The sequence below is a fragment of the Erpetoichthys calabaricus genome, chromosome 13, assembly GCF_900747795.2.
Source record: "Erpetoichthys calabaricus chromosome 13, fErpCal1.3, whole genome shotgun sequence".
Lineage (NCBI taxonomy): Eukaryota > Metazoa > Chordata > Cladistia > Polypteriformes > Polypteridae > Erpetoichthys > Erpetoichthys calabaricus.
The window spans coordinates 49,058,906-49,074,128 of NC_041406.2; the positions used below are offsets into that span (position 1 = coordinate 49,058,906).

General features: G+C 37.2%; 1 protein-coding gene across 4 annotated transcripts in view; it reads right to left on the bottom strand.

Moving 5' to 3' along the window:
• The window catches only part of chn2 (chimerin 2), a 552,284-nt gene that overhangs the window by 313,047 nt on the left and 224,014 nt on the right, over positions 1–15,223 (bottom strand). The window contains exon 1 of one of the 4 annotated variants that reach the window (XM_028818220.2): positions 2,068–2,098. The exons of the other annotated variants lie outside the window; for them this stretch is intronic. Within the exon in view, the coding sequence (XP_028674053.1) occupies positions 2,068–2,074 (7 nt within the window). The 5' untranslated portion in view covers positions 2,075–2,098. Of the gene's footprint in view, positions 1–2,067; positions 2,099–15,223 lie in introns of those variants that run through there. 4 annotated transcript variants of the gene reach the window in all.

Below are 15,223 nucleotides of genomic sequence, written 5' to 3' on the forward strand. Positions count from 1 at the left end.
CAGTAATAGAACATTCAGTCCTGATTTATGATTTGAGTACACACAAGAGAGGAGCTTCAAGTGAGCGAGAAACACAGTTTGCAAAGAAACATCATGAAGGGTAATGATCATGATAATGATAGCTTCTGACAACTCCTTAATATATCAGAAGTACTATTCATGTAGTGAACTCACATGACAAATTGAAACTGGATTTTAGTTTTCCTTTTTGTGTTACTACAGAAAAACACAATCATTTTTGAGAATATTCACTATTATCACTGAATAGTTATATGTCAATTGTAAATGTTTTATTTTATTGGAAGAGAGATTTTTTTTTACATTGTGTTTATAACAGGGTTATGGTTGGTCTCAGCTAATGCTTTATTCTGTCTCTGTGAAAGATAAATGTATCTTAATATTGTGTCCATTGAGATTTTTCCAGAGAAGTCATGATGAACTTAAAATTATTAAATTGAGTGGCAGAGATTTAAGAGATGTTACTGAAGGAGAGTCAGACAGCATCAAAGTCAGTGCACTACATGTCAAAAAGTCGATTGTGAGCTTTAAGAGAGTTGGTTAAATTTGTGTTCAAAAACAAAACTACAGCAAAGTAAAAAGCAGAAAGTTGGAAAGTCATATGATGCTTAAAAATAAGTTATTTCATGAGGTCTTCCCTTTATTATTCAATTCAGATATTACTGTAACTACATAGCCACCATCTTGTATAAAATGGCCTCCATGACATCATGGGTTACATAATATGTACATCATGTGCCTAACAATACATAACATTGCTACAAGACACATAAAGTAGTGGTAAACATGAAAACCATAAACACAAAATGGCAGAGTCCAGAGAAATAGAATACAAAATGCTATCACCCAAGAAAAAGTATTCAGAATCAATGGCACTAATGATGACTTCATATTATTAAGGTAAAATTAGAAACAAACAATTTAAATAATGAAAAATGAGTTGCTGACACCTGTCTCAACAGCAGTTCATCCTAGGCAGGAACTAACCTTGGAAGGTCCATCATAAGGCAAGCTAGAACTCATTTGTCCCAGGCAAATATACAATTTACATAAGATACAGTATATTGTATATTATTGACATGTTGGTGGAAGCTGAAGTATAAAGATACCATGAAAACTTCACAAAGACAGTGAATGGTATTGAACAAAGATTCCTGTTCCTGGTTCTCTAACTACAAGCACACTGTATAACCTAAAAGATAAATGTGTGTTAATATGTACAGTATATCCAGTATATGTAGACTAATGCATGGAGTTGTGGACAGGATAAATATCTCATTTGTTTTCCAAGCTCTGGACCACATGGCCCAAAGCAAACCGTAGAGAATGTGTTATTGGTATGCTCATAGGGGCCATTGTTGTCATTAGCATGTTATTGTTCTAGCTAGTGGCAGCAAGACTGACAAGTTTGCCAGAAATATTGTCTGTCATGTGACAATGAACTGTCATTCTGTGTCTGTAAAGAAACTGGGAGGCAGAGATGATTCCTTCCATGTTAACAGATTCATTGAACAGATTCATTGCTGTTTTGTGCTGAATAGGCTGAAGGTCTCAACTATAGCTAGTCCAGTAAGCACCTCATACCTCTGGGCTATTGCATGAAGAACTTCATTATTTTTTGTTGTTTACCTACATGTAAAACACAAAGACAACTGCCTCCACCTAATTTTTCATTTTGTGAAACATTCAGCAGAAATAAATTCTGCCAGCTGTTCCAAATGATGGATCTAAGAATAACTGCAATAAAATAAAGGGAATAATTATCACCTCATGGGGTAATTTGGTCTGTTCTAGAGGGGTAAAGAGCTTGCAGAGATATTTTGAAAAATCATTTGCTAATGAAGTATACATAAAGAATGATCTTTTTTCAATTTCGTCAAAGAGGATGATGCCAAAGATGCTACAAAATATAAAAAATGCTAAAACACTGAAGAGGAAAAAAACAGACAGAACACAACATACAAAAGAAAAGACAAAAAAAATCCTGCCACCTGAATGGGCCATTCTAGACAGGGCAACCTACCAACCACAAAACACTCTCTTTCTTACCTCCCATTTCTCTTCCTTTTGAAACCCTGGCAGTACACCTGGGCCAGTCTCTCTTGCTGGCTCTCGACTTAATTGGGCCTCCTGAAAAAGAAAGTGTCGATTCTTACTAAGCCTGTGATTATTTCTAGGGCAGTGGTGGCCCCTCTTTCACTAAATGGAGGAACAAAGTTAGGACTATTGTTAGCGCCCTCCTACAACCCTTAGTCCTTAATAGCAGAACTTAAAATGGCAGATCTCTCAGGGCAGCTTCTGCACTGTCTGTAAGCCATGTGCTGCCACCTATTTTGAGAAAGGACTACAATATGACTGGACTTTACAGACCTGCCTGATCTCACACTTAAAAGGGGAACATTTTCTTACTTCTACTCATTTTGTATAGTGTCCTCTCTCCTATCACTCGGGAGACATTTTAGCTTCTTGACAACTTTCCCTGGACTTTGTCTTATACTTACAGGATCAGGAATAGTCAGCAGAAAATAATGGGTGTGCTCCGTAGCACTAGAGGACACCTCTCTCCCTATAATAATAATAATAATTCTTTAATAATAATAATTCTTTACATTTATATAGCGCTTTTCTCACTACTCAAAGCGCTCTCCACACAGGGAGGACCCAGGAAGCAAACCCACAATCTCCTTACTGCAAAGCAGCAGCACTACCACTGCGCCACCTATCTTTGACTCGTGCTGGGCAACCATAGACACAGAAAATGTTTACAAACACGTTATTCAGTCCAACAAAACATGACAGTCCTGTCTACCTCATTTAACCAAAATAACATCAAATTGAGATTGAAGATCCCTAAAGTCCTACTGTGTAACCCACTATTTGGTAATTGATTCCCTGTGCCTGTGGTTCACCGTGTGAAGAAACAATTTCTAATGCTTGTGCAAAGTTTACCCTTAACAAGTTTCTAACTGTTCCCCCGTGTTCTTGTTGAACTCATTTTAATACAACAGCTTGGATCCACTGTACTAATTCCATTTATAATTTTAAATTCTCCTCATAACTCATACCTCTCAGTCCCGGAATCAGTATAGTTGCTCTTCTGTAGCATCACTATGTCTTTTTTGTAGCTTGGAGACCAAATCTGACACAGTACTCCAGATGAGGCCTTACCATTACATTATATAACCTATGCATAACCTCTTTTCACTTGTACTCTACACATCATCTACTGTATATACATAAAAAGTCAATGTATGTATGTGTATGTATGTATGTATGTTCCAGCATCACTTCTGAAAGGCTGGAGTGATTTTCATGAAACTTGGTACATGTTTCTCATTGGTCGACTAAAAATACTGTAGGGTGAAATCAACCCTAACCCATGCATTCAGATCTAATAAGTTTACTTCCTACGTGTAATACTTTACATTTATCTACTTTAAATTTCATCTGCCACAAAATCCACCCAAGCCTGAATGCTGTTCAGGTTCAACTGTTTCAACATTATTAGCCATCTCACTTAGCCTGGTATCAGCTGCAAACTTAACCAGCTTGTTATTTTCCTGTCCTGATCATTTATTTATACTAAAAACAGCAGTGACCCTGGCAGAAACCCCCGAAGGACATTAATTTTTTATTATTTTACAGCAATTACCAATCAATTCTTTCTACCAGTGTGGTAAAATTTAAGTAAATTGGTAAGCCCTCACTATTTAAGCAAGCCCTTTAAAAATTAATGTGGAAAATTATATGATTTTGAGAAATGCCATAAAACTTCCTAGTTTAATGTAATCTTTTCAATTAAAAAAATATTTTTATGGAACTGAAATAATAAAGAGGCACTTGGCCACAGTGGTTAACGTTGCTATCTCACAGCACCTTGGTTCAAATCTGAGTCAAGGTACTCTGTGTGTAGATTTTGATTAATTGGTGTGACAGATAGGGGGCGCTCTCGCTCCCTTGAACCCTCGGACACCATGCCAGACACCAGGTAAAAGTCCAATAATTATTTTTATTCAGATAAATACGTGCACCAAGCACCCTCCATTCCACAATACTCATACAATAATCAATACACTAATCAATAATCCTCCACTCTCCCAGACGCGTTGCCACCCTTCCACCCAGCTCAGCTCAATGTCTGGGATCTCCCACAGTCCTTTTATAGTCCTTGACCCGGAAGTGTTTCACTCTCTCTGTCCATGTGACTAGGAACACTTCCGGGTCAGATAAAAACTCTTCTTCTTCATCCTGGAAGTACGTCATTCCTCCTGTCGCTGTGACTAAGACGTACTTCCAGGTTATAGGGCACGTAAGAGTCTCTGGGCCTCCCTGCAGTGTCCTCTGTTGGCCCACAAGGTATCCAGCAGGGCTGTAAAAGAAAACTCCACTGTCCATGATTCCCTGCTGGTATTCGTGGCACCTCCATGCTGCAGGGAGAGCTCCACCTGGCGGCCTGGGGGTATTGGCCAGGATGAACGGCCGGCCATATATCACACTGGGTGACTCTAAATTAGCCCTATATGTTGAGCCATGCTCTCTGATGAACTGGTGCTTTACCTGGGTTAGGTTCCTTCATTACACATGATACTGTTAGGACAGGTTCCATTCAGTACAGTTGTGAACTGGAGTAACTGGGTTAAATGATTGACAGATCAAATACAACATTGAGTGTAAAAACTTGCACTAATTACCCATCTTTACTCTTTACACAAAAGTCTTCTAATAATGGTCCAAGCTGTTCCTAAGATGGCTCTCACAATGAAATCTGTGTATGAACTCTTTTTCATCCAGTTAAGTATAACACAGCAGGTCCACTGCAAGTGACAAGCTACATTTAGAGCAGTCTACTCTTTTTTTTACTGGGTAGCTGACTATAAAATCGGTATGCATGAGAAGAAGACTGATGGAGCCATGCGTTCTTCACCGTTTCAGATGCAGTTTGACAGCATCTGCTTTATGTGCCCTACAGATATCCTGCCCCGGCAGGCAGGCTTACATCTTTCCTAATGTGAATATCAAACAGAGAAAAATCACACATGATGGATTACACAATATATAAGGGGTGTAGTTTCATTTAACACTACACTTTTAATTAATCCATTATGTACTTTTCCATTACGCTTCAATTAATAATTTTCAGCAACATGGCCTGTAAGTTTGTTGAACGACTGGCACCACTTTTTTAAACTTTTATAACCTTTGAAATAAATTCATATATTTAAAAAAATATATTCCTTCATCTTCAGGTTTTATTAAACTCGCTGTGGTTATTACAGATGTCACCAGTAAATCTCTAGAACAAACAGGGCACATTTATGAGACAAGAAGCTTACATTCTTGATTCACATCTCTAATGACAGCTGGGCTTTGTGTTAATAGTTTTTGTTGCTGATTTATCTTTTATACGAATCTTCTGAACACTGGCTCTGTTTGCAATGTGATAAAGTTAATGTTCTGAGGCTTTGATAGCTGAAATCAATTTATCTCTTCATATAAAAGCTATTTCAGGGGACATGTCTTTCAGGAATGAACAGAGAATTTGTGGTTAGCCCTGTGCTTTATAAGTAAATTTCTCAGTTTCTTATTTTTATTGTAAATTTAGGCCCATTTTAATCCCTGCATTGTTATAAACTGAAGCTATTAATGACAAGCCACACTCACAAAGTCAGTTATTAAATGCTACAGTCACAGAGATGGTGGTGTGCTTCAAAAAAGCCTTTTATTATTTGTAGGGGACACTGAAAATGCCCTCCCTTCCACATCAACATACCAATAATGGAGAACTCACTGACCATCAGTATTGAAATTTGGGTACCATGAACTTTGCTCGGTTAGTATTGTCTCAAGAAGAAACCTCCCTGTTGTTTTGTGATTGTGCTCTCTGATGGTTTGATATCATTAATCACATCTAAGGCAGTACCACAAATTCAGCAATGTTCAAAGTGTCAGATGAAGAAGTGGACAACAAATGCTGATCTAGCTGAAGAGATTTCAGGTTATCTCAATGGACAGACTTACACAGGTCCAGGGCAGGGGTCAGGTAAAGTCAGCCCTGGAGGCTGCAGATGTTTGTTCAAACACAATTTCTTAATGAGAAGTCAATTACTGCTGTTAGAAATATTCATTGCTCAAGGAACATTTTTATGCTTCATTTTAGTTGTCTCAATTATTAGAATTCCCCACTCTTAATTGCTTATTTTTGTCTTAAACAGCTGTATTCAAGGTTTGCATTTGCTCCTTATTAGTAATAAGAAGCAAATGACAAAGGAGCCAGAAGCTCTCTATATAACTTGTTTCCATTTACACCGGTGTGTATTCATAATAAACTACCTGGTTTAATAAAATATCTGGAAGGAAACTAAAGAGATAAAATGAATGACTAAGAATTATTCCTCTGCTTCAGGTACAAATCGTTCGGATGATATCCTTGGAAAGGAAAGGAAAAAAATCTATAATACGAGTTGTGATCAAAAAATACAGTGAATGTTTTAAAAAAGAAACGTTTATTGCAGTAAAAGATTTACAACTACTAGTCACCCTCAACGTTTTCTTTCGAGAGTGTCTTTAGTTGGGCTGTTGTGGCTGCCTGGCGTGCTTCGTCCTTTGCCACCTGACTCTGGCTCCTTGAATGGAGTGAGGCGGCCCCTTTAATAGTGCACCCGGAAGTGCTCCAGGTGCTTCCCGATTAACCTCCGGCAGAACTTCCGGGTGTGGTGGAAGCGCTGTTCATGAATCCAGTTCCTCTTCAGGCAGCACTTCTGGGTGTGGCGGAAGTGCCTGCAGATCTTGTTTCTGGAGCTCTCCAGATGCCCCCTGGTGGTGGCCACGGACCCCAACAGGTTTGAGGTTCAGAGCCCAAAGCCTGTGGCCCCAATGCAATCCAGGGGGGCTGCCCTCTCATGTCCTGGGGTATAAATTGCCCTTCTCCTGGTCCCTTGATCCTCCAGGTCTCCCGGTAGGGCACGATCCCCGGCCATCCATCACACAAATAACAGAAAAGCCGTCTATTGTTGTTCCACTAAATGAAAAAGGAAATCAGATTGGCTTTTAAAAAGCACTTGATAGATTAGTGGATTTAAAGCTGATATTTTACTCTCCATAACTGTGAGCAGGTACTGTAGGTTTTATCACTTCACATCAAATAATGAAATGGATAGGAATGACCCCATATTTCTAAATTATGAATGGGCAACATGTTCTATTATGGTCACGGTCAGTCTAATAATTTTTTTACATTCTACCCAAATTTTTCTTATTTATCCACCTATTTGCGTAGTTATAAGAACATGGCAGAGTGAATTTCTCCAGCATATCAATGCAGATCTGTAATGTTTTTGGAGATCACCCAAATTTACTCTGCATGGTTTCCATTAGAATTGATAAAAGATGATTTACTTCTGCGTGCATACAGTGGTGTGAATGACATACTGTAAACTGACTAATTCTTCATCATTAAAACTAGTGTCTGTTTATAAATGTATATAGTTTTATAGGAACCTGTTAGAAAAAATAGATTCACCCACAGGCCAGTGTGTGAATATCAGCTGGAGTGCAAAAATACAAATTAAAGTAAGTAAGGAGCCAGTTTAATGAAGGGTTAATTTACAATGTAACCTAAACGCTAATCTTTTGGATCGACTGCAAAGAAAATCTGAAGCCACTATGACCCTGCAGGACAGCCCTGCTCTAAAATATACTGGCATTCAAGCGATTAAACAATGCTGATCTACAAAAAGGTTCATCAACTGACCTGAGGAAACAATATTATGCTGCTGTCAGTAAATATGACAGACAGGTCTATTGAATTGCTGATCCATGCATCACAAGGTACCTACTATGCACGTCACAGACAAAAGCAGATATCTGGAAAGAGCTAAACAGGGCAAGCAAGAAACCAGACAGCATTAATTAGCTGAAAGGGAGTTGGAAGAAGATAAATGCAGGATTCAGTGAACAGGATAATTGGGCAAAAGAAGCCACCGATAACCCAAAAAACAGTTTAATCAAAAGTACTCAAAAAAAAAAAACAGAATTTAATGCCAGCTTATTTAATTTTCCTAAAAGGATAACTATAATGGATGTACAGTAATGCTGAGTAATGGGTGAAAGAACCAATGCTAAAAATAATGTGGATTGGGGACCTGTGTGCTGATGACATCCCCCTAGTCAAGGCCAGTTACATACTTTTGTCAATGATGCCATAGTCTTGTGGGGCTAGATGTGATTTTCGAAAGACAACACATGCCTGGGGATAACGCTAAAAAGTTTGTAGTGAAGACTGGCAAAATCTGCCCTGAAAAGGCTCTGTCCACATCATTTCTTCTGAACAGCCTGACCCCAATTTCTCCGAGTCCATACAATTTAATCTTTCAGGATTGCAGTTTCCCATTCCTACTCATGCATTAGAAAAATTCTCATATTACCTAAGGAAAAACTGGGAGAGGGAGAGAGAGAGAAAGAGAGAGAGAAAGAGAAAAAGAAACTGACCAAAAGATTTGAAATGGAGACATAACAGAAAGTTAAAACTGCTGTTATCAATTCAGGAGTTCAGCAGCATGAGGTTACTGAAACTTAATGATAAATTTGGATATTGCAATGAGCGCAGCAACAGAAGACCCATACACACACACACACACACACACACAAACATAGACCACAGGTACTTGACCCCATACATCTAAGAAGTGCTTCTATCTGCTACGGTCAATTTCTATCATTTTGAATATTGTATCACTAAGTAGCTTTTTGAGGTGGAATGTTAAAAATGTATTGTACTTGTATTTAGAGATAGAAAACAAGTACAGATGGGGTAAGGATCAAAAGAAGAGATGCGGTCAAAACAAATCTAGGTCATTATCAGGAAATCCAATTAAAATGTTGTTAAAACCAAAACCAAAAAGCAAAGTCAAAAATTCAGAGACTAAAGATCAGTAACCAGAAAAGCTGCCATGTATGAAAACAACCATTTACAAATGTTGTCTATTATCCGTAATCTTGGATGAGAAATGGACACCAACACTGTTTTTGAACCTGTTGCACTAATGATGCCACAAGTCACAAACCTCAGAGATCACTCTCGCCACTACAACCAGAAGCCGAATCCTAGTAACGGGTCTTGCAAAAGGCAGTGCCCAGGTACAAAAAAAAATGGTGTCTGAAAAAGAGCAAAATAAGTTAAAATGGACTTAAAGTGTTAGAAAATACTACGTATGTGTCATAAAAGGATAAACTGAACAGGCATGTGGTGCCCGCTGTCTAGAGTGAATCTGGGTTTTTGACCATCTAGTTTTCATTTACAGTATATGCTTTTGAAGTTCATGAAATTGATTTTGTAGTTTCTCAAAATTTAGTGATCAGACATGGTAGTGGCCATGTTGTTTATGCTGATGATCTCCTTTGCTACCACGTGATCGCTGCTGTGGTTTTATGTTTGGTTTACATGGCCACGGCTATGCTGTCACCATTGCCAGCTACGTGTTAACAATGTTTTGTTAGTTTGGTGGAAGCTAACTGGCACTTCCAAGAATATTTTAGTGTTAGGGCCTCCTACTTTGCCTTTTGTTGATTTCTGGTAATTATACTGGTTTTATTCATTTGGTTCTTGTTTGTTTTTATGGTTTCTGATTCCTACCCGCTATTAGACTTTGTCTTCGTCAGATCCATTCAGTTTGTTTTCTTGTCACAATGTTAAGAATGTCATGTTTCAACAAGGGCATATTCCCTGGCTTACATTTATTTTCTTTCCTTTACTGTGTCTTGTTTTTTAAAAAATATTTTTCTGATGTTTATTGCATTTATGTATTTTTGTTATTATCATTCTCTGTTTTTACTTACTATGCATGTACAGTTCAATAAAATTCTTGTACAATTCTTGTAATTCTTGAGTGCAGCTGCAGAGCGCTGTGAACAATTCTCAGTTAAAATACAAGTACAGGTTACACTAATTACTAAAAACCAAATTATTCCAAATACAAATTTGTTAAAACACATAGGAAACAAGGTAGAAACAAAAAACAAATATTGTACCCATTATGTACCCTCCTTTGATTTTTGTGTTTTGTGGGCTAAACCCCTAGAGGCAGGTCCACCCTGATGTCACTGCTGAAGGGACCCTGGGGAGCATGTCTTTGACTAGTTTATTGATTGTTGTTCTTGAGTGCATTATTTGGATTATGTATTGGGACTTGATTGTTGTGGATTACCTTTTAAGGCAAATTATGACTTTTTTTGTCTTTTCACTTTTTTGGTTTCTTTATGACTTTGAAATAAATATTCTTATTTATCAAAATTTGCATTTTGCACTGTAGTTAACCCTGTGGTTTTTAACAATTTACCAGCTCTTAAAGGGAATTTTAGATATTTTGGGATAATTAAGTTATTTTTTAACCTTTTTCACTTTTTGGACGAATATAGGATGAAGCAGGCCTTTACAGTTTGGGGTTAGGCATCTGAGGTGAGGCTTATTTCTGGGTAGCCTAGGGCAGGTGTTGGCCTAGTTTATGAGACATTTTTTGTAGCCTCAAAATCATTTCAACATTTTTTGTGTACTCAATCAAAACAACAAATTTCTGCCAGGTGATCATAACCAATTACAACAGTATCTGACCTGAGAAAATAAAAGAATAATGGAAATTTAACCAGTGACTATTTTCCACTAGTCTGCTGAAATATCATGCTGAACAGACAAAGCAGCAACAGGTGAGAGCACTGTAAATGTCATATCCAAGCAACAGCAGATGGGGTTGACAAAGTCAGATGTGGTACAGGGTGTTGAAGGATAAAAGACATGACAGGTGTGAAAGAATTCCACACTTTGTTTTTGTTTTCTGTTGTATCACCATCAGCAAAAATGCCTGAGATGGAACAAAATAACAATGGAGAATTGTATATACCTCTAGAGTGTAATAAAAAACTTATAAAACTGCCATGCTTTATAGGAAAATAAATGTCAGAACAACAGAAGGAAAAGTCTGACAGAAACTTGACTTGCTATTTGATAAACTCTCTGTTACTAATTGCTCTCAAACATGTAGTTCACAGGTATCTCTCGACAACAGATACATGTCTGGCTGGCTGAGTTGTTTATTATTATTTATTATGCAAACTTGTTAATTCACTCTCTGATAATGGAGAACTGACTGTACACAGAAGTGTGTCATTATTTAAAACAAGGGACTGAAATGTTTCATTAGGTGGAATTCCAATTAGAAGCTGCTTTCACACTACATGATATACACATATTTTATTGCCAGGTTCAAAATGATTGCTCACAGTGAAATTTTACAGTGGGGTCAACAGACTAACACACAACACTAACAATCTTTTACTTTCTATACGCACATATCAACTATCTATTAACATACACTCTTTTAAGAATTCATAGTACAAATAAAATGAGAGTGTTAGTCAGACCAATGAAGATCCCAAGTCAATGATCACTTAAATATCCAGTCGTGAATTGCTAAAATGTCAGCACTCTAATGCATTTCATGTTTTAGCATAACTTATGGAACATAAGCAATTAACCCCGGAATCTGAGAATAGCAAAAAGGAAATGGCTCATTACTGAATTGTATTACAGCAACAAAAAAGCTTCTTTTTATTTCTATGGTATTTATTCAAAGTTTGGAATGTCAGTTAAAAACTACCTTCCAAGTGTGAAGGAACTCAAATCCAGGAAGGAGGGATTATGCACCATCATGCTGCTCTACCCTTTATCTTAAACTGTACTGGTGGTTGATTAGGACAATATCTACTATGGTGGAGAAATTAAACATGAAACTGCATTTCCATAGTGAAATAAACTGGGGATGTGTAGCTGTGAAGTGTAGCTTAGAATTAAACTATAAGTGTTAAGGAACCAGTGGATGAAAAAAGAAAACTTTTAATCCCTAGGGTAAAGTTCAGTTGAGTCCCATCTGTTCCATTCCATATCAAAAAGGTAAAATCTCCTTCTCTAAAAGATGAATCTCATGAAAATCTGAAGCGTATTTGCTTGAAATTTGCAGGCCATGACTTAACTGTGCAAGGCAGGTGACCTTCAAACCAGTTACAAACAGGCTTAACCACACAAGTCCTATTCAGCAGTAACAACTGAGAGATAGATCTGTAGCAAAAACCTCACATAGCAAGCAAAAATGGAGAAGAACACACATATCAATTACAAGAGCCGTAACTGTCACCAGGTCTGTGTATTTCATTAAGGGCACGGTATTCTAAGTAAATTATATTACTGTTGTATGCATTCAATCAATTGGTTTTAATAAAAGAAAACATAAACACTGCTGCAAACAAATCATCAGTAATGGAATGTGTCAAAAATTACATGTGTACACTTCAATGACATATAATAAAGTACCTTCTTATCAATAACAGAATGTTTTTACATTTATATCAGAATAAAGGTGTCCTTTAATAAAAGCTATTGGATTGAGCTCACTTGCAGACTTTAAAGTGGATGATCAATTACTCAGAGTAGGTGAATCATCCATCCATTTTCGGAATGTGTTCATTAATTAGAGATTTATGTAAAGCAGGACTCTATCCTAGCAGGAAAAAAATCCTTGCTGGGCCAGATTAGTGTCATCGATCAACCTAACAGGTTTTGGAATGTGGGAAGACGCCAGAGGACCCTGAAGAAACCTACCTGCACATTAGGAGAACATGCAAACTCCTCACAGACAGTGAAGGAGCACAGGATTCAAATGTGTAGTTCCAGAAAAGTGGTGCTAACTAATGAGCCACTTGAATGCTCATGTCATGACTCTTGAGTATTTATCTAGGGTTCAGATTGGACTTTCAAAAAGTGAAATGAAATAGAATTTCAGCATCGATAGTGCAGCAGACATTCCACAGAATTTATTTATATACAAACCAGTAACGGCACACTGCATGATAACGTGCAGTGAATACACTTGACTTGAGCATTCATAGTTTTCATACTCTTTCTCTGTACGTTTAGCATTCGTTTGCTCAGAGGTTGATGTGCTTGCTGTTTTACATTTTCCTTAATTTTTCACTTAAGCTGGCACTTAAGTCTTCAATCTGCCTCAAGAATGATTTAAGATATGAAGAGGTAGGGGAAGTGACAGCGAAGGTGGTGGGGATGAGAACGGCGCTCATACACATGTGCCGCACGCCGCCCTGCTGGCCACTGCCGAGAGTTGATTCTACAATAAAATAAAATAAAAATAAAAATAGGAATAACCTTGGAGATCAATCATCACCCCGAAAGTGGACAATAGACATCATGTAATATACGTGTACCAAATTTCAGGTCAATAGTTCAAACAGTTTGCGAGCTACAGGTGATTTAAAATCCTGGACAAACAAACAAACAGCCACGGTAGCATATTATACATAACGATTAACCATCATTTTTTAGGTTATGGGAGAAATTAATATCTACAACAGTACAAAGTAGTAAGTTATCTTGAACAAATCAGCAGCCTCATCTGAAGCTGTAGTACTCTTTAAGCTAATAAAATATAAATGGTAATAAAAAGTGCAACTTTATAAAACGGATCCTCATTCTGTTGAGAAGTAAATGACAATTTTTCACACATCATATCTTAAAAGTTACATTTCTTGTCTTATAAAGAATGCATTCAGCTCTGTCACTTGTCGGTTCTCTCAACGGTTCTAAAGGAGCCTGAAGGAATGGTTCCAACTTTATAACTCATTAAGTTTCCCCCGTAGGGGCAGCATAAACATGTCATCAAACAGACCCTGCATTTTAAACAGAATCCATCTCTAAATGCAACTGGCATCCAGGCTTTGCTCATGCAGAAAAACAACAGTTGTTGCCTTTCTGGTAAAATAAGCTTTATTAATTCACAATTTGTTTTAATGGAATATAATGAATATAATCACAGCAGAGTGGAAACACAGTTAGTGCATCAAACACTAAACAAGATTTCTGTGTGTAGACGAAGCACTATTTGTAGCTTGGTGGCTCTGCTCTCTTAATCCTATCTGATGTTATGGTCGCTGTAATAATTCTCCCTAGCTGGTTCAAGTGTTTTACATTTTCAATATTTTATTTACAAATGACAATGAAGGTGCCAAGAATTGAATCCCTTCTTTCAGATTCATGGGACATCTACGCTAACAAATGTTCCAAAGTTTTTGTCATTAGGTATACCAGCCTCCACAATTCATATCAGCATTTAGTGATATCCAGCAACAAGAGTGTTATACTCTAGGAGTACTTGTTACCACAGTTAACTTTAAGAAATGTCACAGCAATGTGCATAATTTGTGATATGAGTTACACAAATGTCACTGATTATTTTATATACTGTAGCACCATTCATTATGTATACCAAGCCAAAACATTTCAAATATCTGATATACAGTACAACATGTTTAGACAGTGTTTCTGCTTTTTAGTCATTTTTTTGTAATTTAACCTTGCTCTGTTTTTGTTCTCTATCTAAGTTTCTTGTCACATTTGTGACTTTGCCCGGTTCCGTTCTCCAGGATCATTTGTTTAGTGTGTTTAACCAGGGATTACCAGAGAGCACTGCTTAAGGTTCCTTCTGCCTTAGCCACATTGCTGTGGCATTAGCTCTTGCAGTGGTGTTGTGCTTTAACCTCTCTGCAATTTGTTGGCCCTTTTAAACACTTCAGTTCTGTTTTTCAGTTTTTGGCTTGACTATTGTTTTAGGACCTTGAGTGTTGGATTTTAGATTTCACTTTTAGTTAATGTACAATGCTATTCTTTTTTTGGCCTTTCTCATTTTTAAATTTGAATTTTGCATTTTTGTGTGAAATTATTTTGTAATTCTTTATTTAATTTAACAAATTAAATATTAAAGTGTTTGAGCTGAGCAGTGTACTTTAGATGGTTTTGACCTTCTGTGTTTGGGTAACTCATAACACAACATATGGCAGCACACATTCTATATGTCAGTGATAGATCAGTGGACTTGCTCTGAATCATTGAAAGAAGGAATTTGCACCTATAGTTTCAAATATAATTTTCAGACATTCTAGGTGAATAGAATGGACAAGCTTGTCAGGCTGAATGACCTGTTCTTATCATAGCTTTTCTAATGTTCTAATATTAATTCTTAATCCAATTCCAGAAGCCCATTTTTTCATAGTTGCTTTGGGGGACCTCTAATGCCTAAAACATCAGTCAAATCAGTTTGTTACCAAATTACTGAAAGAAAAAAACAACTTGACTAACTACTTTTGACAT